The sequence below is a fragment of the Lupinus angustifolius genome, chromosome LG07 (genome assembly GCF_001865875.1).
Source record: "Lupinus angustifolius cultivar Tanjil chromosome LG07, LupAngTanjil_v1.0, whole genome shotgun sequence".
Lineage (NCBI taxonomy): Eukaryota > Viridiplantae > Streptophyta > Magnoliopsida > Fabales > Fabaceae > Lupinus > Lupinus angustifolius.
The window spans coordinates 7,754,539-7,781,676 of record NC_032015.1 but is presented as its reverse complement, the minus strand read 5'-3'; the positions used below and the strand labels follow the sequence as shown (position 1 = coordinate 7,781,676).

Genomic DNA, 27,138 nt, shown 5'->3' with positions numbered 1-27,138 from the left:
CTTATATAAAAAACGTGTTTATGTAGATACAACTAATCATATTGACAACACAACAAAAATTGAATTTAATTAAAATTTATTACTAAATGATAACACTAACAAATATAAATGTATGTGAAGAAATACTTGCATGAAGACAAAACCATGTAGAAACAACATATTAATATTTTAATTTTAATGTTAAATAATAGTATAAAACCATAAAATACACTTATCTCCTAATATGATGTGTTACATGTGTCTTTTCTCATGTATGCCTTCAAAATATGACGTGTTGGTTACCGCTTTTTAATACGACAAATATACTCCTGAAGGAAAAAGCGATAAAAATAAATATAGAAATATAATATCCAAAAACTAAACCATCTTAAAAGGAAATAATATGATTGTGAATCAAATTTTTTTAGCGCCTAGTAAAATTCAGAACCCCAATTTCCCGCCCAAAGAGTATAAAATACAGAATCTGTACTTGTACAATCTCATTCGACGCATCAGTAGCAGCAGTAGTAGTAACTCAACAAAAATGGTTTCATCAACAAACCCTACGAAGAACCCTAAAAATCTTTATCACATTGGAGGACTTCAAGTTGAATTTCCATACAAACCCTACGGTTCTCAATTTGCATTCATGGGAAGAGTTATCTCCACTCTCGATCGCGCTCTGAGGGAAGGTCATTCTCACGCGCTGTTGGAATCTCCAACTGGTACTGGAAAATCGCTTTCACTTTTGTGTTCTTCTTTAGCTTGGCAGCAAAACTATAAATCCAAACATAAACAGCAGCATGAACCTGCTCCTGAGGCTGCGATTGATGCTCTTGGTTATGGTGGTGGTTTTGTTCCTGATGAGGAGGTTTCGTCTGGTAATTTATTTTTAGTTTAGTTTGTTTGTGTTTGAAAATACGTTGTGATAAAAATGGTTATCGGAGTTTACAGCAATAATAACCATGCCTTATGAAAGTTACATTTATCTCCGAGTGTACAACAACAACCAAGCCTTATTCCGTTGTCGGGAATCGAAAATATAACAAAAATGGGCATCAGTGGGATTCTAAAGTGATATTTTTTAAGTGGAAGAATAGAGCTTCTAAAACAAGATGAAATTTGTAAAATCTGTTTTTTCTCAATCAAACAAAAGTGGTATGTTTTTTTAAGTTTATTTTACAAATGGCAAAACTGAATTTCTGAGAAGCTGAAAAATATAGCTTCCCGATTCCCAAAGAAACTGAATTTCAGCTATTGTTCGTAGTTATGCTAAGCTGTTAAAGCCTTAACCAATTGAATATGCAAGTTTGGGAAGTGATTTTTTAAATCAAAATAATCACTTTTATTTTGTGAAAGAAGCTTAAGCAAACATGCTTTAAAATAAAATATGATGATTATTTCCTTTGTTTTGATATTATGTTATGTTCTCATGCAAATTAAGATCATCCTGATTTCAGCATCAGACAATGTTGAGCAGACAGAACCTGAGGCCAATGACAAAAAGCAGAAGAAAAAGGAAGCACCAACTATAATATATGCCTCGTAAGTTTCATTATGCAGTTGGGTTATTATATGCTTTTCTCCTTCATTTTTTGTGTCTAATTAATTGTTAGGTAAAAGTACTCGATAATATTATGATTTATTGTTACTGTTTCATGCAATTCACATAACTTGCAATGCTGTATAGCAAACAGTTAATTCCAAGACTGTATGTTTGTATCATTGGAGCAATTGTCTGCTATTAACTGACGAGTTTAAGTGATCAGGGCTACAACTGTTCTGATATGCATATGAAGATTAAATGAAAGTGGATCATAGTCATGGTTGAAGTTTTAATACATTTATACAATAAACTAATGTTTTAGATATCAATTATTTGTTTAACCATGACTAGTCTAGATGGTTTTAAGTTTCAATGCTGCTCCCTTTATCTTAATGCACCAGCATCATCACTTAACTAAGTCATTTGTTGTTCTCTTTTATAAGGAGAACACACTCTCAGATTTCTCAAGTGGTTCGTGAATTGCGGAAAACTTCATACAGGGTGCCAATGACTGTGTTGGTAGGTTGGATAGGCTGCTTTGGTTTTAATTGTCTTTTTCAAATTTTGGTTTCCTGATTCGTTGTGGGTTTACATGAGTAAAATGCATTATGTTTTTCATTTTTCATTCACTATTAAGGAAACCATTTGGTAGCCTTTTGAAGAATGAGATTATTCACCAATCCCATACACTCCTCATCATGAATATTAAATTTCTAATGATGTTATTTTTCAAACTCATTTTTAATGTAAGCTGATACTTACATATTGGTCAGATATTAATCAATATCCAATTTTTACATTAAGTATTCCAATATAACAAAAGGTGTTCGTAAAAATGTGTTATACAAGGTCCATATGACATTATCACATTTTTACTATCATCCTTGTATATGTGAAGACACATGCTACTTTTTGTATCATATCATATTTGAAAAGTGATATATGTTTTCAGCTCTGAATATTTCCTCCCTCTTATTTTGGCAGGCTTCACGGAAACATTACTGCACCAATAAAAATGTACTCGGCAAAGAGACCATTGATGAAGAATGGTTAAATTTACCTCAACAATTTTTACTTTATGAGAATTTCCTCTTGATCTTCATACTGATATATTTCATTAAATGTTCCCAGTAAATTACTTCTGAAAGACCAAAATGTCGGGTGTCCAGAATTCAAGTGAGTGTATGCTTATCCACCCATGCTTAATATCTGTTCTTATATTACACTTCTTGAAGTAACATGAATCAGAAACTTATAATCTGAGCAGAAATGCACATAAAGTCAAACATCATCCATCACTTCAGAAAGGAGGATGCAATGAGGTACATGACATAGAAGATCTTGTAAAAGTAGGACTAGGGGTGAAAGGTTTGGCTTCTTGTAATTTTCTTATTTTGAAATTATTTTCCTTTACACTAATTTTTGTTTAGCACAAGACTTACGCTGTCTCTACTTTCAGGCTGCTCTTACTATGCTGCTCGTAATATGGCAGATGATGCACAGTTGATATTTTGTCCATATAGCTACATCGTAAATCCAGTCATTCGGGGAGCAATGGATGTAGATATTAAAGGAGCCATTGTGATTCTTGATGAAGCTCAGTAAGTTGTTCAGTTCTTTCTATTAGTTTCGAAATGCTAAGTCAGCAAGGCAGTTCTATGAGTACATCTGTGCAGTAAAATTGGACTGTTTTTTTAATAGATTGTATATAGATTAAAGATGTCTTTTGCATGCCATCAGTTGTTTGCAAGCCAATCTAGCAATGAATGACAAGTTTTAGACTTTGGTTGTAGTTTATAGTTGTTTTTCTTTATATAACCGGCTTACATGTTTTCACTCTGCAGCAATATAGAGGACACTACACGTGATGCTGGCAGTGTGGATATTGAAGATGATGTTTTGGATAGTAAGTTAGGAATCTTATACCTTTTGTTTTCATCCTGAGTAAAAGTGATTCTAATTTGGTCATACCTTTGGCAGAATTACAAATGGAGCTCCAATATCTCTGTTCTGAAAATGCTGCAATTTACCAACCACTGTATGAAATGTCACAGGTAACTCAGTTAACGTTTGGGTTTAGAATATTTCAATTATTAGTATATCCTTAGTGATCATATATCTTCAGTGAGTATTATAATGGTGCAGGGACTTACTAGTTGGATAGAGAGGAACAAAAATAAACTAGAAAAGCGTGATTTTCAGCATTATGTGTCGTGGTGAGTTAATGCTCTAATCATTCATGAATTCTGCATGCCTCTGTTGATTCGTATTCTATGACATACATGTATATTTTGTGTCATGAGACTCCAAGTCCCAGGTATTATTAAGTTGGTGTGCTATAGATTTAGTATAAACATGGTTTGTAGATAACATTACAACTATAAGAAGGTTGGAAGTTCAAATAGTCAGGAGACTATTTTGTGTTCACCCATCATGATTTTCTTTTCCACATATTCATTATTCTTTCTATCCTGAGTACTGTTAACTGTAATCTTATAAGGAACATGATGCTTTCTTTCCCCCAAGTAATATATATTTATTTAATCTGCTGGGAAATTACTTTTTGGTTTTTTTCTTGTCAACCTTTGAAGACACTTTATTTGTGAAGAAATTTATTTCCTTATTTGTCATCTATGAAATTTATGTTTTTACTATATGAAAATTACAGGGTTGCTTTGAGCTATGTACTTGCAATTTAACTTTTCTTTCCTCTGCTGCAATTGAATTGATATCTTGAGAAGTTATTCAGCCTTTGCAATCTATATCTGAGATTTAAAGACATAAGACTTTTGCGTGTATAGTTGGACAGGTGATAAGGCTTTAAGAGAGCTTGAAGAAGCAAATATTTCAAAACAGTGCTTCCCTATCTTGGTAGAATGCGCTACTAAGGTATCTCATTTGTATGAAATTTTCGATTTGGATTATACTTATGTTTGTATACCTTTCATCAACTTGATCATTTGTTGAAGGCAATCAAAATTGCTACGGATTTGGAGGTGAAAGTACCACATTTAAGTGGCCTGTCAGTTTTAACATTGGAAGGTCTGGAATTGTGGTATTAGAAATGTTCTCATAGCTATTGCCCTCAATATTTGGAACTAATTATCTTCTTTATCAATCTCATTTTTCCAGGTTTATTCTCATCACTAACTTATTTCTTCTCAAGAAATGGCGCCCACATGTTGGATTACCAGCTTGCTCTGCAGCAATGTGTTAGAAAAGATACTGGTAGGTAGTCGATAAACAACCAATATTAACTACAAGAACCCCAAATGACAATGTTGTCATCCATATGTAACCGAGTGGAAAATTGTCTGGAAACCTTTTGGGTATATGAATGGATTTTAATTTTTTTGGGGTGTCTTATTTTTACTATACTAGAATGCAAATAACAATTTTAAAACATTTATTGTTTTATACTAAACATATAGTATTACGTTGTTTCTAATCTTTTCACCCTTGTAGTGATAATGAAACTGGTTGTTTTAAAGTTTTCCATTTTCCCATGACTGTATATATTAATTGCTCTGTAAAAGGTTCTAATCTTTTCATACCAAAAAAAGAATAAGGTTTTAATAGTTGGTATGCATCTACTATTTCTGTGTGAGATATTATGATATTTTAATCACATTCATTTGTTCTGTCAGGAAGAGTTGTTGGAAACTGGATGTACACTTTTAGTTTGTGGTGCTTGAATCCAGCAGTTGTGTTTAGAGATGTTGCTGATCTTTCTTTATCAGTCATTTTGACTTCTGGGTAAGCGAAGTGCATTAGCACGCCACCTGAGGGCCAAGTTTATACATTTTCAGGACATCTTTAAATGTAGTACTTAGTTGCATTTGCCTCTTGAATGCAACCGTTTCTGGACATTCTTACTGAAAAATAGAGGACTAGCTGGATTTTATAGGCTAACAGATTCTACAGACTGATGATTTAGCCAGTTTGGCTCATGCCAATTAAATGTTGTTTTTCGGACCTATAGACAGATCCCATGGACCTGGTCCTGGTCTTTTTTGACTCCTTTTACCAAAACCATGTTTTTTTCGTACTATTTTTCTGAACTTCTGGGAATACATGTTCACTATGCCAGTATTTTATTGCTCTCTCAAACATTAATGTTAAAACCACCCTAAATAACATAATTGTTGTAGAAATTACATCATTGATATCAAATTTGAATCTCACGACTTATGTCTAAATGTATTTCTGAGTGGTGGATGTAACCTGTTTACTATCATAATGTTCTGTTACAAGCATAAGATGGAATACAGTTCCAGTTCAGTATTGTTATCTCAAATATTCATGGAAAGGTATATAATTTATATATATACATGTTAGATCAATATCACACACTGCTTGGGGTAGGAGTCTTCTATTTGTTTTCTTAGTTGCTACAATACCCAGAATATGGGCCCCAAAGTTTCAGAGGATTGAGTTTAGATCTGCAGTACATCTCTGCTTCCCACCCCCCTCTAATTAGTGCCACCTATCTATGGATTTGGGTTTTTTAGGACGCTGTCACCAATGGCTTCCTTTTCTTCTGAGCTTGGAGTTCAGTTTGAAACTAGTCTTGAAGCTCCACATGTCATTGATGTTGACTCACAGGTACTGGCTACTTCTCTTTTATCCTTAAAGTTCATTAGTTCTTTTAGTTGTATAAGAGCCACTTCAACAGGCTATAACCTCTTGAATACAGGCATGGTCTGCTGTAATCTCAACTGGTCCTGGCAATTATCCTTTGAATGCAAGTTATAAAACAGCAGATGTATATGCATTCCAGGTGTGCTAAATAGACATGTTTCATTTTTTATGAACTTTTCATGCCTCTATGAATGCCTGTTTATTGTAAGTTATGGTTTAGGATGCAGTTGGAAGATCTTTGGAGGAAATATTCAAGATTGTTCCAGGCGGATGTCTTGTATTCTTTCCAAGTTATAAATTGATGGATAAATTATGTAGGCGTTGGTCTGAAACAGGTCAATGGTCCCGCCTTACTGCTGAAAAGTCTGTTTTTGTTGGTGAGCAACCTTTCCCCCTTCCAGAAGATACGCTTTAGAATTATGCAGTAGTTTTATGTTTAAGATGAGTTTCTTTTGATTTCTTTGCCTTTTCTTTTCTTCTTCCTTTTTCTGCAAGTATTAAAGCTGAGAGAACTTTACTTTGGTATTAATATCTGAAAATCTTGTTCTTTTGAAAGCATTTAGAATCTGTATCATGTTGGTAATTGGTATGCAGAACCAAGAGGAGGAAATCAAGACGACTTTGAACTTGCATTAAAGGGGTATTATGACTCAATTCACCAGGGCAAAACACCTGCTTCTGGAAGGAAAAGAAGGATCAAGAAAGTTGATATAAATCACTTCTATGCAGCAGCTGATTCCCAAGAGAATTCTAAGAAAGGAGGAGCTGCTTTACTTGGTGTTTGTCGAGGAAAGGTGCATTACAATTTTACTTATCCATATTTTAGATACTGCTATCAGGCAAAAATCAGACAATGGCAATTTGGCAGTGAAATTTTGTTATACTTTAGTAGTACTAGTTATATCAGATGGTCATGTAGTTTTTCTTTTCAGATAACTGTGCATGCACTTGGTCTATTTTCATTTCATCGTGATTACTATCTTAATGTATGTCATGCATGCTAATGTGTATAAATATAAATATGCATAGCTGTTGTAATTGTGTCTTATTTAATTGAAATAAAACGTGATGAAGATACATTTGTAAAATAATTATGAAGATTTTATTTATAATGGCAAAATAATTAAATTTCTGCTTCTCCAGTTTGAAAGATAAAACTCATATCACACTGAGTGTTTGTGTTGATTAAAGTCATCCAGTATTCAGTAATGTAGCCACTGATTTTATGTTAGGCTACCATCTTCACTATAAGCTGTCAGAACAGAACTGTTTTGTCATAGGTTCTCAAACCTAGCTTTTTCGCTATCAATTTTAGCGTAATGGAATTTGCTTACCTGTAGGAGATTCCACTTTCTTCTCATGCATAATGGATATAGTTTTTGTTGTTTAAATTATCAGTAACTTCTAAGATGAAGACAAGTGGGAGTTTGTAATAATGTGATTTTCCTCTGCAGTAGTCTATTAGATAGTGAGAGCATGGGATATCTGTAAGACTGCAAGCTTTTCATGAAATAAAGTTTCTGAAACACTGGCATTATATATTGGTTGTAGTGGATATTGGCACTCACTATTGTTTACTCATACTTCTCCTTAAATTTTATTTTTAATTTCCTATATTGCCCTCTTTTGAATGATGTTCTGAATGTTAAAATATTTTATTTATTTGTATGTTAACATTTAATTAAGGGCAATTAACAATATTTAAATCAAGGTATCTTGTAGTGAGTATTAGTAAACAATTTGTAGTGCCAGCACCATTGCTATCACCTTACTCAAACTGTTGCTTTAATCTGAGTTAATGATATCATATGACCTCTTAAAGATGTATGAATTCATTCTGTCTTTAGCATTATTGTTCGTGCATATGACCTCAATATATGATCATATTTATTCATTTTATATAATGCTTGCAGGTTTCTGAAGGAATTGATTTCACTGATGATAATGCCAGAGTAGTTGTATCCTTATTTCTTATAAACTTAATTTGGTGGGGTAATGATCTATGTATCCCATGTAGTCGTGGCCTATATCTTGTGAGTATTGAAAGATTGTACCTTCTTGGATTATTAACATAAACAATAACTCTTATACTTTAGAAAGGGATCAAATTAAAGCTAGCCTATAATGGGTTTGGTTACGGACTTTCCATATTGTAAATAAAGTATAAAAACAGTTAAATACAGATTGTGTTTTCTTGACAATCTCAGATTATTGTTGGTATTCCATTTCCGAATATGTAAGAATCCTTCCTCTTTTCTTATAAATTTTATTGGAGGATGCATCCTATAATGGGATATATTTCTGATTGCCTGATTTGTTGCAACTTTTTATCAGAAATGACATTCAGATTGCACTAAAGAAGAAATATAATGACACATACAAATCATCCAAAAATCTTCTCAGTGGAAGTGAGTGGTACTGCCACCAAACATTCCGAGCTTTAAATCAAGCAGCAGGTAAAATCTTGCTTGTCATACTGTAATCCAAGCAATTTTGTTTTCCAATATTTTATATGTTCCCCTCTTTGTGTAGTCTTTTATAGTGTATTTTTTCCTAAACTTTGTGTATATATGCTTGTTCATTTATGCCTCATGCTTTTTTTTAATGTTTATAATGATTACCTTTTACTTTCTGCAGGGCGTTGTATACGGCACAAACTTGATTATGGAGCAATCATCCTGTTGGGTAATTCTCCTGTTAATTTCAGTTCTCATCTATTCTCTATCTTTTGTCTCCTTTTTTATTCAGACTTTAGAAACTGATTCAGGGAAATCTTTCCTCCCCTCTTTATGTGTGTTTGAATATATGTAATATAAATAATATGTATGTGTATATGTTTGTGGTTTGTGTGTGTACATAGGTGGTTGCAACATAAGGGGGCCACATACTCATGTCTAGTTGATATAGCAGCACTGGGCAGAAACATAAAATGCTGTCTTTTCTGTCAGTTTGTTTGGAATTGGCTCCTTTAAGTATATTTTGAATTAGTGTAATAACCCATATTACTGGGAAATATTCTCCACAGGAACACAAAAAACATCATGACAGCTACTTCCATGGTGCAACCATGAAAGCAGGCAGTTCTGTCTGGCAAACCACATTCAATTTACAAACAAGTGACCTTTTCCTTATTTGTCTTCTGTTATGTCTTTGTAGTGCATTTTATTCTTGAACAAGGGTTTATTTTTCATTATTCTTTGAATTACCATCACATCTACACTCTCGACCAGCTTTTCCTTTAATCATTGGTGCAACCATTCTTGTGGAATTAGATGAACGTTTTCGGGAAGAAAGAAATCGAGCATTCATTTCGAAGTGGCTAAGAAGAACCTTGAGGGTGTATGACAGCTTTGACGTATCATTAGATGGACTAAAATCATTCTTTAAGGATGCCAAGGTACATGGCTTGTTGGCTTAATTTTACCTTAATCCTCTGCAGGAACTTAGTGGAAAATATTTAATATATTACCCACTGGCTGCAGGAACGGTATGGCATGAATATGGCGAGTATCACACAGAATTTAGGCTCTGATGGTGATCAAAACATGGATCAGAATAAGTGGGTCACAGTAAAGAAAAATACAAAATCTAAAAAGTCAGGGAATGAAGAGAAAGAAACATCAATGGTTGAGGATAATGGCTCTTTTCCCACACTAAGCTGTCAAGATCTTGCTGAGAGTAAGCCATCACCTCAAAGGAATAGAAACAAGTACGATTGTAATGACCATATCAACCCCCAATGCTCTAATCAAATAGAGCCAAGGTAATTGTATTCTCGTGTTGCACTCAACACCATTTTATGTTTTTGGTATGTTTACCTAGTGAGATAAAGTCTTGGTTGTTGTTTTTTTGGGTGACTAAACCCGAGCTACAAATTTATGTCTGATTTGAGGAATCATTCAAGTGGGAACATGTGATCCTTCTTTGGCAATATCACTTAAGCTGTGTATTTTCACCTCTTTAATTTTCATACATATGCAAGGGACATTAATCTTCTATTCAAGTATTCAGTACAACTTGAAGTGCAGACCACCAAGCTGATTATGTGATTGACTTAAAAAATATGTGATTGTACTGTAGCTTGTTCTCTTTAGGGTGAATAAATAAAACAGTAATGAACCTGTTCCAATTTTATGTTCATGAAAAACTGCTCTATGCTCTTGCTCTATGCTCTATGCTCTTCTATTCAAGTATTCAGTTCAAGTATCTCTTTAGGGTGAATAAATACAAATTGATGTTGGCCTACTTACAAGACTTGATCAGTTTGAGGGTAGCCTCATAATTAGAGGGAGTAGATGACCAAGAAAGTCCAGGTGACACTATTTTTGAAGGTGATAAGTACTGATAGGAAAAGTAAAAAAATAGCAAAACCAAGGAGCCACGCTCCAATTACAGTGATAGGAGATAGAAACTGTAAGGACAGACCAACAGGAGTCAAGCAACAGTATTAAAGAAAATCAGAAAGCTATGTGCTTTCTCTTCCCAATGATCTGAGAGCCACCTCTAAACCTTTCCAAGTTCCAGAGTATCTGAGTCATTCCTCCTCATCCTTTACAGAACCTTAAAAGGATTTGGACCTAAATGACCTATTGAAAGATTTGTTTTTTCCTTTTTTGGTAGAACATAATGGTGTTGCTTGATCCGAATAGCTGATGACATAAAATAGCAACTGTGTTTAAATCATTAAACTGTTATAATACCATTACTAGCTGAAAGATATTTCTCTTACAGGTTCACTGGGGAATTATCGGTGGCTATGACAAAAGAAGAAATCTCCATTGTCAAGGAATCCCCTTGTATAGATGTAAACATTTATCCTGGTAGCCCTGGTAGTAAGGATGACAACTGTGGTTCCACCATAATTGAGCCCCCTGCTCATTTTCTAGATCATTTACCAAGCCATTCAATCTCTTTTTGTGGACAGAAAAGTTCAAGGGCTCAATCTTTAATAACAGTTACCCCCGAGAAGAGTGTGGTTGCAAATAATATTCCAGAAATGGAATCATCTTTTAATTTGAGTGTTAATTCTCATAACCAGAAAAGGAGAAAGCCCATTCTCACACCATTTGTAAACCTCATTGATGACGAACAATATATTGCTCCTTGTGCCAGCACTCTTACAAGGCATTCAAATTCTCATGGAGCTGAAAATGGATTTGAGAGAAATTTTGAGTCAAATTCTCCTCATTTATTGACTACCAGCCTAGCTGGTGCATGTTCATCAACTGCCCCTCTAATGAACAAAAGGTTGCAGATATTTTGTTCACACTGCAAAAATCCATTGGGCCGATCTGAAAACCGTCTATATCTTACATGCTCCTTGGTTTCATCATCAAAAGTTCACTTAAGATCCCTTTTACAACAGAATCTGGAAACTGTTCATGCAGATACATTAGAAAGTGTATCAATTATTATTACTGATTCTTCATTTGTTGATCAACGGATTTGCAATAGAATACCTAAAAGTGCACCAGAACAGGGTATTTGGTGCCCTGAAGATGGGTGTGTCTTCAGCACTATTTTCTGTCCCTGCTGCACTAATGCCAACAAGTTGTTAGGAGTTCAGGTCATGGCAACGAATTCATCAAATACTCAGTTACTTGACAAGGTGACTTTTACAGCTAGTGTGTCTTGCTACTGTTTCACTTGTGCCTGAATAGTAAAGTTCTGTTTTGTTTGGTTCTTTGCTGTTGCAGCTGGTCTTGCTCCAACTGTCAACTTTTTCCATTACTGCTCTTTTAATTGTCTTCTTTGCTTTCATTTCTTTTCCAGGTATTGTTTTTCTTTGATTGTTTGCACGTGAAGAACAATGAGGAATCATGGAAAGGTGCTTCTGAGAAATTGGTAAGGTTAAAACCATATGGCTCTGTAAAGCAAATACTTCATTAATTTTGACTGACAATGGTCTATTTGTTATCTAGCATAATGCTAAACAGTTTTATGACTAGGAATAAGATTTTAAAACTTATGCATAATTTGAATGGAAGATATGGAGCAAAAAAATTTGGTAAAACACTATTTTGTACCCCCAGTATCTTTTTTATTTATATTTTTTTGGGGAATATGAGAAAGTGATTGTTGTTATAGATGAGTAGGGTATTCTTCCTAGAACATATGATAACCTTTTTAGCATATCTTTAGGATTTGTTGCTAGTTAATGACTCCGACAATGGTGGTATTGTTTTCTCCAATTCCATTGACAAATATGCTTATCATCCCCAACCTGAGAAATCAGAAGTCTGGAAGAGTAGAAAATCAAAGGTGAGAATTTAATTAATGCTGCAAGTATTGTTGTTGATAAGCATAGTGCTGCTTGACACTTTCTTTGTAAATGATACAGCAGAGGCTAAATGGATTGACTTGTGCAAAACACCAAAGTTGAAGCTAATAAGATTGGAGTTATAGTGCCGTTTTGGTAACCATGTTGTGAACACAAACGGAGGTAGAGTCAGTAGATTGCAAAAGTTGGGAAACACCAAATATTCTGGACCTTTCTTTCATGTGCAATTGGTTGACCCCCGGCATCGAGTGAATATTAAGGTGGAGCACATCTGAGAGTTATTCATTGAGCCAAATTATCCATCTAACCACATCATAATTTGCACTGTACTTTGATTTATTACTGTCTGTACATGACATTTTAAAATTTTGTAATATATATCAACTATGAAGATGCAGAGCTCATTATGGTATTTGGATATTTTGGGGTCAATTTGTAAAACAAATTTCCTGACCTTCAAGATTTGCCACCACTTCTCACTACCAGCAATATATTGATACCAACCTGTTTTGGTGGCTCAAAAGGATGTTAAAGTTACTGCAGTGTAGTTTCATTCAATAGTTAGTTATGCAACCTGACTCATTATGGTTTAACTTTCTTGTACAGTTAAGAGAATTTTCCATGCTAATTTATTAGTATGATATGACATGTCTCTTGTTATAGGGGTTGTTGTTGAAAGAAGAGATGGATGGTGCTATTAAATGAGTATTTTAAAGCCATTTGACAATATATGGTAGATGATATGAATGTGCGTTTCTCATGTGGTATTCAAATCAATACATAAGCAAATTAGTAGGTGAATTAACTAAACTTTTTCAGCATTAAGAAAATGTGAGCAAGGTTTAATATTAGCAAAAATTCTTTATTAATACCATATTGGTCATGAAATCGGTTAGGGTATTGATATAGTAGTATAGCGGTTCAACTCGTGGTTCACTAATTAAACTGTATACCGGCGATATTAGATATACATATATAATATATTAACATTAATGTTGAAAATGAATAAAAAACCAATATGTTTTTTATTTTCATTAAAAAATTAATTTTAAATAAAAACTAGTAGTGTGCTTAGTACGGTTCAATTGAAAACCGGCTGGTATGATTGGTACGGTTCAATTGAAAATTGACTAGTATGATTGGTTTTGATTAGTTTTAGCTGGGTTTAACCGGTATGATTGCATGACTAATATAATCTTATACCATATTCAATTGGCTGGTATGAAAAGATTTTAAACACTGCTGAATTTTACACGGTCCTTGGCTTCATCTAAAAAATGCTAACTTGACATCCCTTTTCAACAGAAACTGAAAACTTACAACTGATACATTAGAAAGTGTATAAGTTATTATTACTGATTAGGAGTTCAGGTTATGGCAACCAATTCATTACTTGACAATGTAACTTTTACAACCTACTTCTCATGCAACGTTGTTGCTCTTGTGCTTGAATGAGAATAGCAGAGTTCCTTTATGTTTGTTCTTTCTGTTTTCTAGCATAATACATGACAGCTTTACCACTAGGAATAAGATTTTAAAACTTGTGCATAATTGGAGCAGAAGATATGAACAAGAAAACTTCAAAACCTACTACTTTTCACCTTTTTCTTTCCTGACTTTCATTTAACATATTTTTGCTTCTTTGTGCATGAATCCAATATATGTACTGTGATTATTCACAAAGGGGAAATACCTGACTTTCAACACGACTAGTAAGGATTTTTGTTTGCGAGTTAATTTTGGAGAAGAAAGAATGAAATAATATTTTAAATTTCGAAAATGATCACGTGGAAACTTGGATTTTACTGAGCCTACTTGAACACCTCCAAGTCGATAAATTGTTCAACCATTTTTAGATGAACACCACCATAATAATGTTAAATAATCACAATTCGCATATGGATGGTGGTTAAAATCAGAAAAAAAATGTTTGTTATATGGACACAGAAAAATGGTGGTTAAAATCATATGGACACAGTGTCGGGGCAATTACTTGGTAAAAAATAATCAGAGAAGCTCATTTTTATTCTATACTACCCCAATTTTATTATATTTAGTTTATTGATTTATTTTTGGGTTTCTCTAAGTATATTCTAATTTTCTAGATGAGAGAACAATGCTTGGATATGATGAGACTCTTAAGTGAGGATTTTTCCTGTTAACCATGCTTAATTGATCAATTTCCTTTCTCTTCAATGACACATATTAAAATTTTTAATTTTATAATGTAACTTATGACATGTCATAGATTTTACTGTGTTAGAGATTGAATGTAAATATACTACATTTTTTCATAGATTTTATTAATATATTTTTTTCTAAATTAAGGACCATAACTTTTTTCCACCCTGTACGATAGGACCTGGCCTGTGGCCACAACCAACCAAATGTCACTAGTTGTATCACATGATAAGATTGTGTACTAATTAAGTTTGTGAAGTGAGTAAGAAGAAGAAGATGTTGGTAACTAACACCAAAACACAATGACAGAAAAAGAAAATGAAGAGGTTATGCCCCTCCTCACCCCATACAACATGGGAAACTTTAATCTATCTCATAGGTAATAATTTACTCATTATAACCCTTCATTTAAATCATCTTTAATTATTTCTTCAATTTATTTTTATGGAAGTGCTTTATAATTGGTACGTTGTTCACTTTTGACATGCATGTTTTTATATATGTGTGACTACTTTTCATTTTTTTTTTAACTACACTTGATCAATAAGATAGGATAATATTAGCACCGTTGTCAAGATCGAGATCTTACAATTTCGTCGCTCAGCCACATGCTGCATTATATTATTCTCAAAGAACAACCAAAGGTGGCTTCTTAATTGGAGAAGCATCTGGGGTGTCTGAAACAGCACAAGGGTAATCTTAATTGAGCCCAATTTTTGTATTCATTAATTTGAACAAAAGAACATAATATAATAATATATATTTTGAGCCTAAGATATCTCTTTTTTGGGTCTTGTTTTTGGATGAAAAAGGTACCCTAATACACCTGGAATATGGACAAGAGAACAAGTAGAAGGGTGGAAACCAATTGTGAGTGCAGTTCATGAAAAGGGAGGCACATTTTTCTGTCAACTTTGGCATGCTGGAAGAGTCTCTGATCATAGTAATTTAAATAAACTTTACTCTCAAATTTTCTCCAAAATATATAAGTATAGTATGTGTGGCAGGTCTAGAAATATAAAGTTAATTAGATATTCAATATTATAATTTTTTAACAATCATATTTTGATATATGGAAATATGGAATGGCATAAAGTGTGAAAATCATTTTTTAACAATCATTTTTTTTAACAATCATATTTTAAACAATGAAACATATGAAAATGGAAGGTAACGATTGGATTGGAATGAAGCAGTAAAGATTGACATGTTAAAATCATGATACATTTTTAGATTTTTATTTATTTACTAGATTTTCAAAACATCACACGTGATAAATAAGAATATTCTTAATGCACACTATATTTTTTGTCAACAATCACCATGCAAATGCACACTATATTTTGTGTTCATCATATAACTGTATATATGTACTTACTTCTCTGTGATTAAACATGACAATTCATTCTTCACATCTCATTTCTAATACATAAACACTGGATGTACTAGTAGTAATTAACTCCCATATTCAATCACTATAAGATACACGTTCATCATTACTTTTTTGCTTATAAAAATTATATGTACAATTTGATGTATGAATATATTGTTCCAAATAAATAACACTTAAGTTTTCATTTTGTTCAGGTTTCCAACCTGATGGACAAGCACCAATATCTTGCACAGACAAGCGAATTCAGAAAGATATCAGTAACAGTGCTGCTGCAACTAATAGATACACACCTCCTCGCCCTCTCAGAACCAATGAAATTCCCATGATTGTCAATGACTTCAGAATTGCAGCAAAAAATGCCATAGAAGCTGGTATCATTTAATTCAATATGAATACATATAGTAATTCATTTTTGTTGCTAAAAAGTTACTATACTGGTAGAATACAGAAATACACCACAAAACGAGCGATTCAGTGCACGAGACTCCCACATAGCGAAGTCCAGGGAGGGTAGATATACGCAGACTTAACACTGCAAGCGAAAAGGCGTGAAAATACTATAAGATATTGTTAATAAAACAAAATAGTTGAACTACTTCAAAGTAGCAGTTGTTCCTCTCTCTAGTGAAGTTAGTTACATTTTACAGGTTTTGATGGAGTAGAGATACATGGAGCCAACGGGTACTTGCTAGATCAGTTCCTAAAGGACAAAGTGAACGACAGGGACGACGAATACGGAGGCAACATCCAAAACCGTTGCCGATTTCCATTGCAAGTAGTGAAGGCCATAGTTGATGAGATAGGAGCTGACAAAGTTGGTGTTAGGCTCTCCCCATTTGCTGATTACAATGATTGTGGAGACTCTGACCCTCAAGCATTGGGTATTTACATGGCTCAATCATTGAGTCAATTAGGCATTCTATATTGTCATGTGATTGAACCAAGGATGGTTACACAGTTTCAAAAGTTTGACACCAAATGGTCTCTAATGCCAATAAGAAAGGCTTTCAATGGAACCTTTATTGTTGCTGGTGGTTACAATAGGAGTGAAGGGAACCAAGTTATTGCAAGTGGTGATGCTGACTTGGTGGCTTATGGAAGGTTATTTTTGGCTAATCCTGATCTTCCTACAAGATTTGAGGTTGATGCTGAGTTGAATGAGCCTGACCCAAACACCTTTTATACACATGACCCTGTTATTGGATATACTGATTATCCATTTCTTCAAAGTGCTAGCTAGAGACAATGGAATAGGTTTAACTATTCATATTATGCTTGTATTATGAGTCCATGAACGTGCACAAATAATCAGTATTGTTTCGGGTGTGTCAATATTAATAACAAAACCACTTTGAAGTATAAGATATTTTCGTGTACATTCCCTCCTAGCGTTTTACACTTTTCTTATTATATTAAAATACAAATTTCGTGGTTGTATGACGTAAGTTTCAGAAGCATACAGGCTCGATACTTGGATCCATATATGTATATATAAGTTTAGGTCAGTTCTAAGTTTGCTTCCAAGGGAATTGTGAGCATGGCCGTTAGAAAAAATGATAAATCTTATCCGTCCACTTTTCACTAGTTACCAATTTTAGTGGGAAACAATTGCATGAAAAGAAGTTATGATTATAATGTAAGACTTCTGTAAGTGAATATAAAAAGAATATAATTTTCAAAAACACTTAGAGAAGTTGAATAGTGGTTTCACTACTTTTATGCAGAAGTTAGATAGTCGTTCCATGACTTCTGTAAATATAGAGGTGATGTTGCCATATTATAACTTCTATGAATATAATGAACAAAATGCATTACAAATCACATGATAAATAACAAAGCTTTTTAAGTATTTGTCTGTGTTTATCATGTGATTTGTAAAACATTTTATTTATTATATTCATAGAAGTCATAATATGCCAACACGATTTTTGCATTTGCAGAAGTTGTGGAATCACTATCCGACTTTATGTGTTATAGAAGTCATAAGATGGTAAAACAACTTCTGCATAGAAATCGTGAAACCACTATCCCACTTCTTTACGTGTTTTTTAAAAATACATTTCTTTTATATTCACTTAGAGAAGTCTTATGCTACAATCACAACTTCTCTGCATACAATTATTTCATACCAAAATTGATAACCGGTGAGAAATGGACTGACAAGATTTTTTATTTTTAATCAAACGGTCATGCTGACAGTTCGCAACTTGCACTTCACAAGTCATAAATTTATGTATTACTAATGTGACACGAAGTGCCTGCCGGCGAATATTGCGTGATACTACATATTCAATTTTTATATTTTTTGTGTGTTTATGATAATGTTTAATTTAAGGTGAGATATGTGGTTAATTAATGTATAGGTGGTAGTTGCTTAGGATTACAGTTTTTTTGTAAAAATTAAATAATGTTAAGGGCAATATAAGAAATGAAAATTACACCATGAGAGAAGTTATTTCAAGTTTTGGCTTTATATATAGTATAGAAGTATAGATGTATAGGAAGGGAAAGAAAAAATACTTGGAGGAAATTCTCACTTGGATGCTTATCCTAAGATATTAGTCTATCAAGTATTGATAGGAACATGCCATGGGAAAAACTAACATTAAACACTGATAAATTTATTTCTTGGTATTAGGTTCTATTGGACCTGGGAGGACTCACACTGAGATGGGACCTAAGAGTGCCCTATGGGGTCCCAAGGAAAAAGGAAGGGAAGGGGTGATGGTGGAAGAGGAAATATAATAGAATTATCCTCTTCTCAATACCATTTCACTCCCAATAGCATCAAAACTTAAAACCTCATGGGCAACATTTATGTATATCTACTAAAAAGCAAAAACACCCATATCTGTGTAACTAGCCAACCCAGATCTGGGTCAGCAGAAGTTCGACTTGGTCATGCTGTCACTGGAAAGTGGTCTCTAATCATGGGAAGACGGAGGCACTTGAGCCAGAGGGGCATCTGAGATAGTGGTTTCTCATAAAGATTCCTAATTTGTTTTTTTCATAGTGAAGAGTATACTAACACTTTTTAGATATATGATTGTCCCTCTCAACAGCAGAAAATAAAATAAATATTTTGAAGATTGGTTTTGTAACTTGTAAAGGTGATTCTGTACCTTGCAATTGCCAATCCAAACCTGAGCTAAATAATACTTATACTTAACCTTAGGGCCTACTATAAGTCTATAAAAAAACCTTATAATTTCATGCTTCTTTATCCTATGAACCAGATGGTAAATATATCACATTGGATAGTGGAATGGGACTAATTTTTTTTGGCCACAGGAACCAAGATAACGGAAAACTGGTGCGGACATCACTGATAAAATTAAAATATAGTCAAAGTAGTATATCCAAAATCAATTGATCTAAAAGCACAACACTTTGACCCAAGAAATTACCTACTAAAAAGTAAAAAGAAAGACAAGCAAAAGAGGGGGGAAAACCACCATAAAAATATACCAAGGAAAAGCAAAACAGAGATTAAATGCAAGAGGAAAATGAAGATTCATGCATCAAAGGCCAATTCATACCAAATGTTTCAACTTCACATCTACAAAAGTCAATGAAGGGCATATTTAAATGGTTAAAATATTCTGAAACCTTTAAAATATGGGAAAATTTTATATAAACATAAAAAGAATCACACAAAGACAATCCTTTTCTTTCTTCGCCCTACTTAAAAAAACAAGTTTGAAGTAAAACGTTTGAAATCTCCTCTTCATCTTCCAAGCATGACATAAGCTAGGGGACTAATATTCAAAAACAAGGATCACAAACCAAAATTATAGCCAATCCATTGTAATGACATTCATACCAAAACAATCACAAAAGTCCACAGAGATTCTTCTAATGGAAACAAAAGAAACATCCATCACATATATTCATTAGATAATAATAGGCATGGAAAGATAAGCTAATAATATATTGATACAGAACTAATCAGAATTCATCAAGAACTAAATCTAAATGAAAGCTCTACAAGACACAAACACCCCTTAGCTAAAAACATGATGTTAAATGTACAAATAAAGGTGAGCTCCCTTACTATTCACTTTTGGAAGTTCAAAACAAGTTTACAGAGGTAGTATGGGAATGTATTTGCTAGGAGCCGGAAATGTTTATCAGAAAAGGATCAGATCATCACAACATAGGATGATCAAATAATTATAAAATCCAAAATAAATGTTAAAGTAAATTACACTGACACTACTCCTTGAGATTTAATGAAACTACATAAATCACCCCTCCTTTTTTACAATTACACAAACCACTCCTAATTTATATACATATATAATACACTGGGTACCCTTGCAGGGGAGGTGAGTGTAATGTTTTAAATTGGAGGGGTGATTAGTGTAATTAAGCTAAACCTTAGGGAGTATCAATATAATTTACTCTAAAATGTTATCCTTAGTCCAGCCACTACTCATCATCATCCTCATCCTGCACACAAGAATTCAATGAATAACTAAGATTCAAAGCATTGAAGGCCATAAACCTAATACAAAAGACATAATACTGAAGCAAACCTCGTCACTTTCATCATCATCATCTCCGTCATCCTCATCATTCACCTCTGAAATTGATTTCTCAGATTCTTCTTCCTCCTCCGCGGCAGCAGGACCTGCAGCCTGAAAAGTCATTAAAAAAATCATGAAAGACATTAGTTGCACAAGTTCCACGCATAAAAACAAATAATAGGAATGATAATTCATAAAGATGTGCAAACCTGTTTGTTGTTATAGGCTCTCATATTCTTCTCATACTCGACCTTCCGTTTCTCTGCCTTCGCCACATATGGTGCTTTCTCCTAAAACATTCAACATGGCTTCAATACCAACATCAAATTAATTAGTAATCCAAACATAACTTAAGGCTTAAATACTTACAGCTTCAGACAAAGACTTCCATTTGGCTCCAGCAGCCTTTCCAACCTGAAATTACACATCAATTGAGAGCTACACAAGTATAACAGATTTCGTGCGATTAATTTCCGATAAAAGCAACACAAATAGAGACTTACAGCAGAGACAGCTTTGTTGTCAGGATTTTCTTTACTGAATTGCTTCCTAAACTCCTCCCTTTAATAACCACACAAGTTTAAGAAAATAACAAAACATAAAACAAATAAATTACACACGACATGAAGATAGTAGTGTTCAGCACAGAAACTGAAAAAACAATGTTATGATCTATTCTCTTGAAGCAAAATGTTAATGTTAATGTTAATCTCATATCTTGTTCCACTGTACTTATAAAATCCATCAAACACACTTCAATAATTGGCTATTTATCTATTCATGATCCAAAACAATAGGAAACAAGCTTATCAAATTTTTTCCACATGCAATTGATAATGAAATAGATGCAAAAATGAACCAAAAATGAAGCAATATATACCTTAGTAATAAAAAAATAGGGTTTAAAAAAATGATAATAAATTACATGAAAACGAAGAATGCACTTGCAGGCCTCTTAGGCTTGTTAGGGTCTTTAGCGGCTTTTCCCTTAGCCGGTTTCCTTGTCGGTTTGGTTGCACCAGAACCCTTCTTATTCACAGAAAGCCTGAAACCGCAAAAAATAAATAAATAAATATAATCGTAATAATAAATTCTTCAATTTTCAGATCTCATATATGAAGAGGTCATGATCATAGCATGAAATATTGTTATTTTTTAATTATTATTACTTGGGATCAGCTTTTTTTGTTTCAGTTTTGGATTTTCCACCCTTCATGATGAAAGCTGGAGTTAAAAAAGGAGAAATTGGATTAGGATTTTTGGTTTTGCAGCGTAAGAGGAAATGATAATTGAGGAATGATATTTGTGAAAAGCGAGGTATTTTAAGTTAAAATAAAAGGCAGGGGTTTAAGCGGGATTTAATAAAATTTAGTTACACGTACCACCCATTCTTTAGGGTACTAACGTATTTAGGACATGTTTATTCTTCATTAAGTGTTTCAAATATAATTTTGAAAGACATGTTTATTTTTTTGACCACAAATTTGAAAGAGATTAGTTTCTTATCCAAGAATATATATTTAGTAGTACAACAAAATTAAATTACACTTTTGTCATAAAAAATAAGAAAAATGTGCATTTATCTCTCTATTAATGAAGATGATCATTTTTCATTCTATGTAATGTTATTTTTTTAACAAGGAAATTAATTAATTTATTTAAATTCATTAATGACAACATAATTTATTTTATTAAAACATTAATTTTTGAGAGTTATAGATGATGAATTGATTAGGATGAAAGATTTAAGGAATGAAATCATAATGATATTAAAGACTATAAATACTAATATACTAACGTTTTATTTATAAAGAAACATCAATTTTCAAGATCAACTTTTCAATTTAATTTTTTTAAAAGCAATGATCTAAAGATACTTGATAACATTTTTTGGAAAATTTACAGATGTGGTGCACCTTGACCGAAAAATTACGGTTTTGGTGTATCTTTTAGAAATATTACAAAACTAGTGTAACTTTATAGAAATCGGCAATTCCATTGCCGATTTCTGTATATTTTTTTTCTCTCTCCTCCCCCAAAATCAGCACTGGGGAGGGAGTTTTACTAAAATATAATTTTTTTACACTCCCCCTAAATCGTCAATAGGGGGAGTTTTATACTTTTTTTATTTATTTTATTTTTTTCTCCCTTAAATCGGCAACCGGAGAGTTTTTGATTTTTTTTTAACTTGTGAGAGTTATATTATTAGTTTTAGAGTTTCATTTTTCAAACACAAATCCTAACAACACACAACATAATAAATTTTGTCAACTCTAACCCTAATAACAGAACACAATAATGAAAAACACACATAATATATTATTAGTTTTATAATGTGTGTTTTTCATTATTGTGTTCTGTTATTAGGGTTAGAGTTGACAAAATTTATTACGTTGTGTGTTGTTAGGATTTGTGTTTGAAAAATTAAACCACAAAACTAATAATATAACTCCCACAAGTTAAAAAAAGATAAAAAACTCTCCGGTTGTCGATTTAGGGGAGAGAAAAAAAATAAAAAAAAAGTATAAAACTCCCCCTATTGACGATTTAGGGGGAGTGTAAAAAAATTATATTTTAGTAAAACTCCCTCCCCAGTGCTGATTTTGGGGAGGAGAGAAAAAAAAATACAGAAATCGGCAATGGAATTGCCGATTTCTATAAAGTTACACTAGTTTTGTAATATTTCTAAAAGGTGCACCAAAACCGTAATTTTTCGGTCAAGGTACACCACATCTGTAAATTTTCCAACATTTTCCTTATTTTTAATATTTCTCAATTGCCTATGATTGCTCTTATTTTTAACAAAATTTATCATGTCACGCTTACAATTGTTTGGATGAATTATCCTAATTTCTTATACTTTGTTTGGGAGTATGATTTTGGAGGGGAAGTGAAGGAAATGAATGACTTTAGAAAACATTATCTTATTTAGAAGTTGGATGAAGAAGAATGAAAGATTTTAAAGCCCTCTAAAACCTTTCGTATATCTATTTTATAATTCCTTAATTTGTATTTTTTTGAAGAAAAATGTAAAAATACATAAACAATTTTAGTAAAATTATATAATTATATATTATTACTCATTTCTCATTATTAATTACATTTTTAAATAAAAAAATATTATAACATTATCTTTAATTTACTCTTTCTGTCTAAATTTCATATTTTTAAACAAAGAATATTGTTGTCTTCATTTTCCATTCCCTTTTATCGGTCTTCCGAGCCCTTTGATACAACATGTTCCATAACTCCTATAGGTTAAAGAACACACTCTCAACCTAACCAAATTACGAATATTCCAAGTCAAAGTGTGAAGAACATTACCTAGCATTGTCAATGAGTCAACCCTCATAGAATAGGTTAATATCCTTATAAGTGGCCAGGAATAACTTTTTACCGGACAAGTAACTTCTGTAACCTTCTTAGGACAAATTTAGTGAGAGTGTTACGTACTTCAATCTCCATCCTCTCCTATGCATAGCTGACACTGAACAGAAATGATTATTGTACACTATTTTTTCCAAAATAAAATAACACCGTTTTAGTTTTTCCAAAATAAAATAAATTTGGTGAAAGCCAATTTTGTTTTAATTTTTTGGGGGGTCACAACTATGTATCTATGCTATATATAATATGAAAGATAAGAGAATATCAACATATTCATTATTTTACATGTTAATACTTAATAGAAAGGAATGAATAATCAGTTTCAAATAGGTGTTATTTTAAGGAGATGGTTTGGTTGTTGTACATCACATGCAACTAAATTAGTATCGATTATTATTCTATATTTAGCGTTGAGGGATACATATATTATATAGCCAAATGCTGCAACGCCTAGTTTCTATCTCCATTTCATTAGTTTTCATCAAAATTGACACATTGAAATATTTCTGAGTTCCATTATTTTGCAATATTTTCAACCAGGAAAAAGCTTTTGATAATTGATCATTTATATCATTGAGTGGGAGATGTATTAGAATATATGAAAGTATACTATCATATATTCTAATAAAATGAGTTGCTTTTATTGTCTTGCTTCACGTCAAAAGGATTTCAATGGAGTAGATGAAAGAGATAGAGAAAGCTTAGGGGCTTCAAGTTTCAGTTTCTATGAGCTTTCAATGGCAACAAAGGGTTTTAAGGAAGAAAATTTGATTGGAGAAGGAGGTTTTGGAAAAGTTTACAAGGGTCACCTCTCATCAGGCCAGGCAAGAAATTAAAATTATATTATAAAATAACTTGTATTTATATCAATTATTACACAAACCTTATGGTAAATATATATTTTTTCTTGTATATAGGTTGTTGCTATAAAACAATTAAACCTTGATGGTCAACAAGGTTCTCATGAATTTGTTACTGAGGTTATTATGTTAAGCCTCTTCGACCATTCTAATCTTGTTAAGTTATTTGGTTATTGCACTGATGGAGATCAGAGACTTTTGGTTTATGAATACATGCCTATGGGTAGCCTTGAACATCACCTTTTTGGTAACCTCTCTATACTTTATCTCCTTATTCAGCTATGTCAACTTTATTTAAAATGTTGGTTTTGTTACTGGGAAATTCTTAATTAACTACACCCATTGTTGAATATTGCAAAATATTTACAAATAAATTTTAATTTTAATATATTCTCAATGTAAAAGTATTTCAGATTTGCATCTAATCATGCGTTGCCATGTTATTAGAAGTATTTGACTTCATAATGATTAATATTGATATTAATATTTGGGTAACTATTACACCATAAAATATCTATCAATAAATCAAAATTATATATCTCAGAATCAATGACTACCCTATTTCTATGTCTATGCTCAGATCCAGAGAGAAAAACACTAAGTTGGAATATTCGAATGAAGATAGCTGTTGGAGCTGCTAGAGGCGTTGAATATCTTCAATGCAGAGCATACCCACCAGTTATATACCGTGACTTGAAATCTGCCAACATATTATTGGACCATGATTTTAACCCAAAACTCTCAGATTTTGGACTTGCTAAACTTGGACCTATCGGAGACAAAACACATGTTTCAACAAGAGTGATGGGAACTTATGGTTATTGTGCACCTGAGTATGCCATGAGTGGCAAATTAACTCTTAAATCTGATATATACAGCTTTGGTGTGGTCTTGTTAGAGTTGATCACTGGACATAAGGCTTTAGACTTGAGCAGAAAATCTGGCCACCAAAACTTAGTTGCATGGGTAAGTTTTTGTTTCTTTAAATTATTATTTATATACCTTCCTCTTCCTTAGCCAAATGCTTTCATTTGCAACATTTTATTTTCGGACAAGAATTTGTTGTTCCAAACTATGTCTCAAACCCATGATATTAAAGCAAAAAATATTGAATATTTAATTTTTTTAATTGACATTGCATATTTTCATTAATCCAGAACATAGTTTGTGATACAGTTTAAGACAATGTAACTTATTTCCTAACAAGAATATACTTTAGAGCCCCTAGTGGAAAATTTGGTAAATAATTTGTGCAAAAAGCAATTGTATTCTATAAATCTTATCATGTTAACTTGCTAGTTTTACTTTGTGTAATTAAAGTACTCTCCACTTCAATCATACGATTCTTAAAAAAATCATCAAATTGATAAATAAAAATTTAATTAATTTATGATTTCGGTTGTGAAAACATTAATGAACTTTTAGAGTCGGACCCAATATGAGAATCATTGTACTATGCCCAACAATTGCTTGGCTATGCAAATGTTATTATGCAATTGTTGCATATAGCTTATAATTAAATCATTCTAGATCTTATAATACTAGACCCTCCAATATTGGAGTCTGATCCCAATTGAACATATTCTTATAATTTATTTGAGGCCTAAATATTTTATTGCAAAGGTTCTCCATGTTTGTCTTCTCAATAAATCAGAATAATCTATTCCAAGTTTTTTTATGACTATCTTGATTTTCGATTTGTTCATTTGTAATAACTTCTTATACAATTGTTTGTGATTTTCCAGTTTCGTCCATATTTCAATGAGAGAAGAAAATATTCAAAAATGGTTGACCCACGTTTGCAAGGAAACTACCCTTTACGTAGTTTGCACCATGCAATTGCTATTACTGCAATGTGTCTCCAGGAGGATGCAAATCGTCGTCCACTTATTCGTGATATTGTTATTGCACTCGAATACATAGCTTCTAAGAGTAATTGTGATTTCAACACTTGTCAACAACAAGAACCAGAAACGGATATCAACTAATTTTCAGAAAACCAGAACTTTGATTGAGTTCAAGTAGGGTAAAAGTTCGGTTTGATTTTTAATGCAATTCAAGAACAGAATGGAAAGAAGGATATGGTTGAGTTCAATCTGATTAATGTGAATTTATGTTTAGGAAGTAAACCGACTATGAATAGTTATGTTCTTTTTTTATGGAAGTGTTTAAAATCAGTTTGTTGTTCTAATGATTCAAGAATAGGTCCAACCAAACTGATCACGTATTAAAAAAACGTTTTCATTATTTCTTATAATGAAAAGGAATAAACGGAATGTCATATTCACTGAAATATATTTTAAATTTGAAGTCTACTTCTTCAAATGTATTACCTTACTATT

The 27,138-nt window shown here is 32.6% G+C and overlaps 4 protein-coding genes across 20 annotated transcripts; 3 read left to right on the top strand and 1 right to left on the bottom strand.

The window, feature by feature from the left end:
• On the top strand, positions 453–13,129 carry LOC109352134 (Fanconi anemia group J protein homolog). 8 transcript variants are annotated; one of them, XR_002108329.1, is made up of 29 exons: positions 454–860; positions 1,440–1,524; positions 1,969–2,044; positions 2,510–2,574; positions 2,657–2,701; positions 2,793–2,893; positions 2,985–3,126; positions 3,370–3,431; positions 3,506–3,579; positions 3,671–3,741; positions 4,327–4,414; positions 4,495–4,567; positions 4,658–4,753; positions 5,173–5,281; positions 6,037–6,130; positions 6,222–6,305; positions 6,387–6,543; positions 6,761–6,960; positions 8,080–8,124; positions 8,374–8,402; positions 8,501–8,622; positions 8,804–8,846; positions 9,434–9,563; positions 9,649–9,929; positions 10,898–11,774; positions 11,939–12,010; positions 12,308–12,424; positions 12,508–12,595; positions 12,638–13,129. XR_002108329.1 is itself a non-coding variant. In XM_019593961.1 (29 exons), exons 1-28 carry the CDS (start codon positions 524–526, stop codon positions 12,546–12,548), a joined length of 3,720 nt encoding a protein of 1,239 aa, XP_019449506.1. In that variant the 5' UTR covers positions 454–523; the 3' UTR covers positions 12,549–12,595; positions 12,638–13,129. The 8 variants fall into 8 exon arrangements, 7 of the variants coding, with proteins under 7 accessions (XP_019449509.1, XP_019449506.1, XP_019449511.1 ...); XM_019593961.1 differs by having other exon boundaries at positions 12,308–12,427; positions 12,507–12,595; XM_019593967.1 differs by having other exon boundaries at positions 455–860; positions 10,898–11,067; positions 11,122–11,774; positions 12,308–12,427; positions 12,507–13,129.
• LOC109352139 (HMG1/2-like protein) lies at positions 1,895–21,869 on the bottom strand. 8 transcript variants are annotated; one of them, XM_019593981.1, is made up of 9 exons: positions 21,719–21,869; positions 21,475–21,594; positions 21,053–21,110; positions 20,919–20,963; positions 20,759–20,839; positions 20,559–20,660; positions 20,456–20,472; positions 19,342–19,345; positions 10,686–10,715 (listed from the first exon to the last, which is right to left on the bottom strand). In XM_019593981.1, exons 1-9 carry the CDS (start codon positions 21,763–21,765, stop codon positions 10,701–10,703), a joined length of 489 nt encoding a protein of 162 aa, XP_019449526.1. In that variant the 5' UTR covers positions 21,766–21,869; the 3' UTR covers positions 10,686–10,700. The 8 variants fall into 8 exon arrangements, with proteins under 8 accessions (XP_019449524.1, XP_019449526.1, XP_019449525.1 ...); XM_019593980.1 differs by lacking the exon at positions 19,342–19,345 and adding an exon at positions 12,758–12,770 and having other exon boundaries at positions 20,456–20,466; XM_019593979.1 differs by lacking the exons at positions 10,686–10,715; positions 19,342–19,345 and adding an exon at positions 1,895–1,934.
• Positions 14,881–17,371, top strand: LOC109352136 (putative 12-oxophytodienoate reductase 11). 3 transcript variants are annotated; one of them, XM_019593971.1, is made up of 5 exons: positions 14,881–15,006; positions 15,180–15,320; positions 15,440–15,570; positions 16,215–16,391; positions 16,668–17,369. In XM_019593971.1, exons 1-5 carry the CDS (start codon positions 14,930–14,932, stop codon positions 17,258–17,260), a joined length of 1,119 nt encoding a protein of 372 aa, XP_019449516.1. In that variant the 5' UTR covers positions 14,881–14,929; the 3' UTR covers positions 17,261–17,369. The 3 variants fall into 3 exon arrangements, with proteins under 3 accessions (XP_019449516.1, XP_019449517.1, XP_019449518.1); XM_019593972.1 differs by having other exon boundaries at positions 14,904–15,006; positions 15,176–15,320; positions 16,668–17,371; XM_019593973.1 differs by lacking the exon at positions 15,180–15,320 and having other exon boundaries at positions 14,912–15,006; positions 16,668–17,368.
• Positions 24,473–26,924, top strand: LOC109352138 (probable serine/threonine-protein kinase PBL7). Its single transcript, XM_019593974.1, has 4 exons — positions 24,473–24,760; positions 24,854–25,043; positions 25,377–25,762; positions 26,542–26,924. Exons 1-4 carry the CDS (start codon positions 24,566–24,568, stop codon positions 26,782–26,784), a joined length of 1,014 nt encoding a protein of 337 aa, XP_019449519.1. The 5' UTR covers positions 24,473–24,565; the 3' UTR covers positions 26,785–26,924.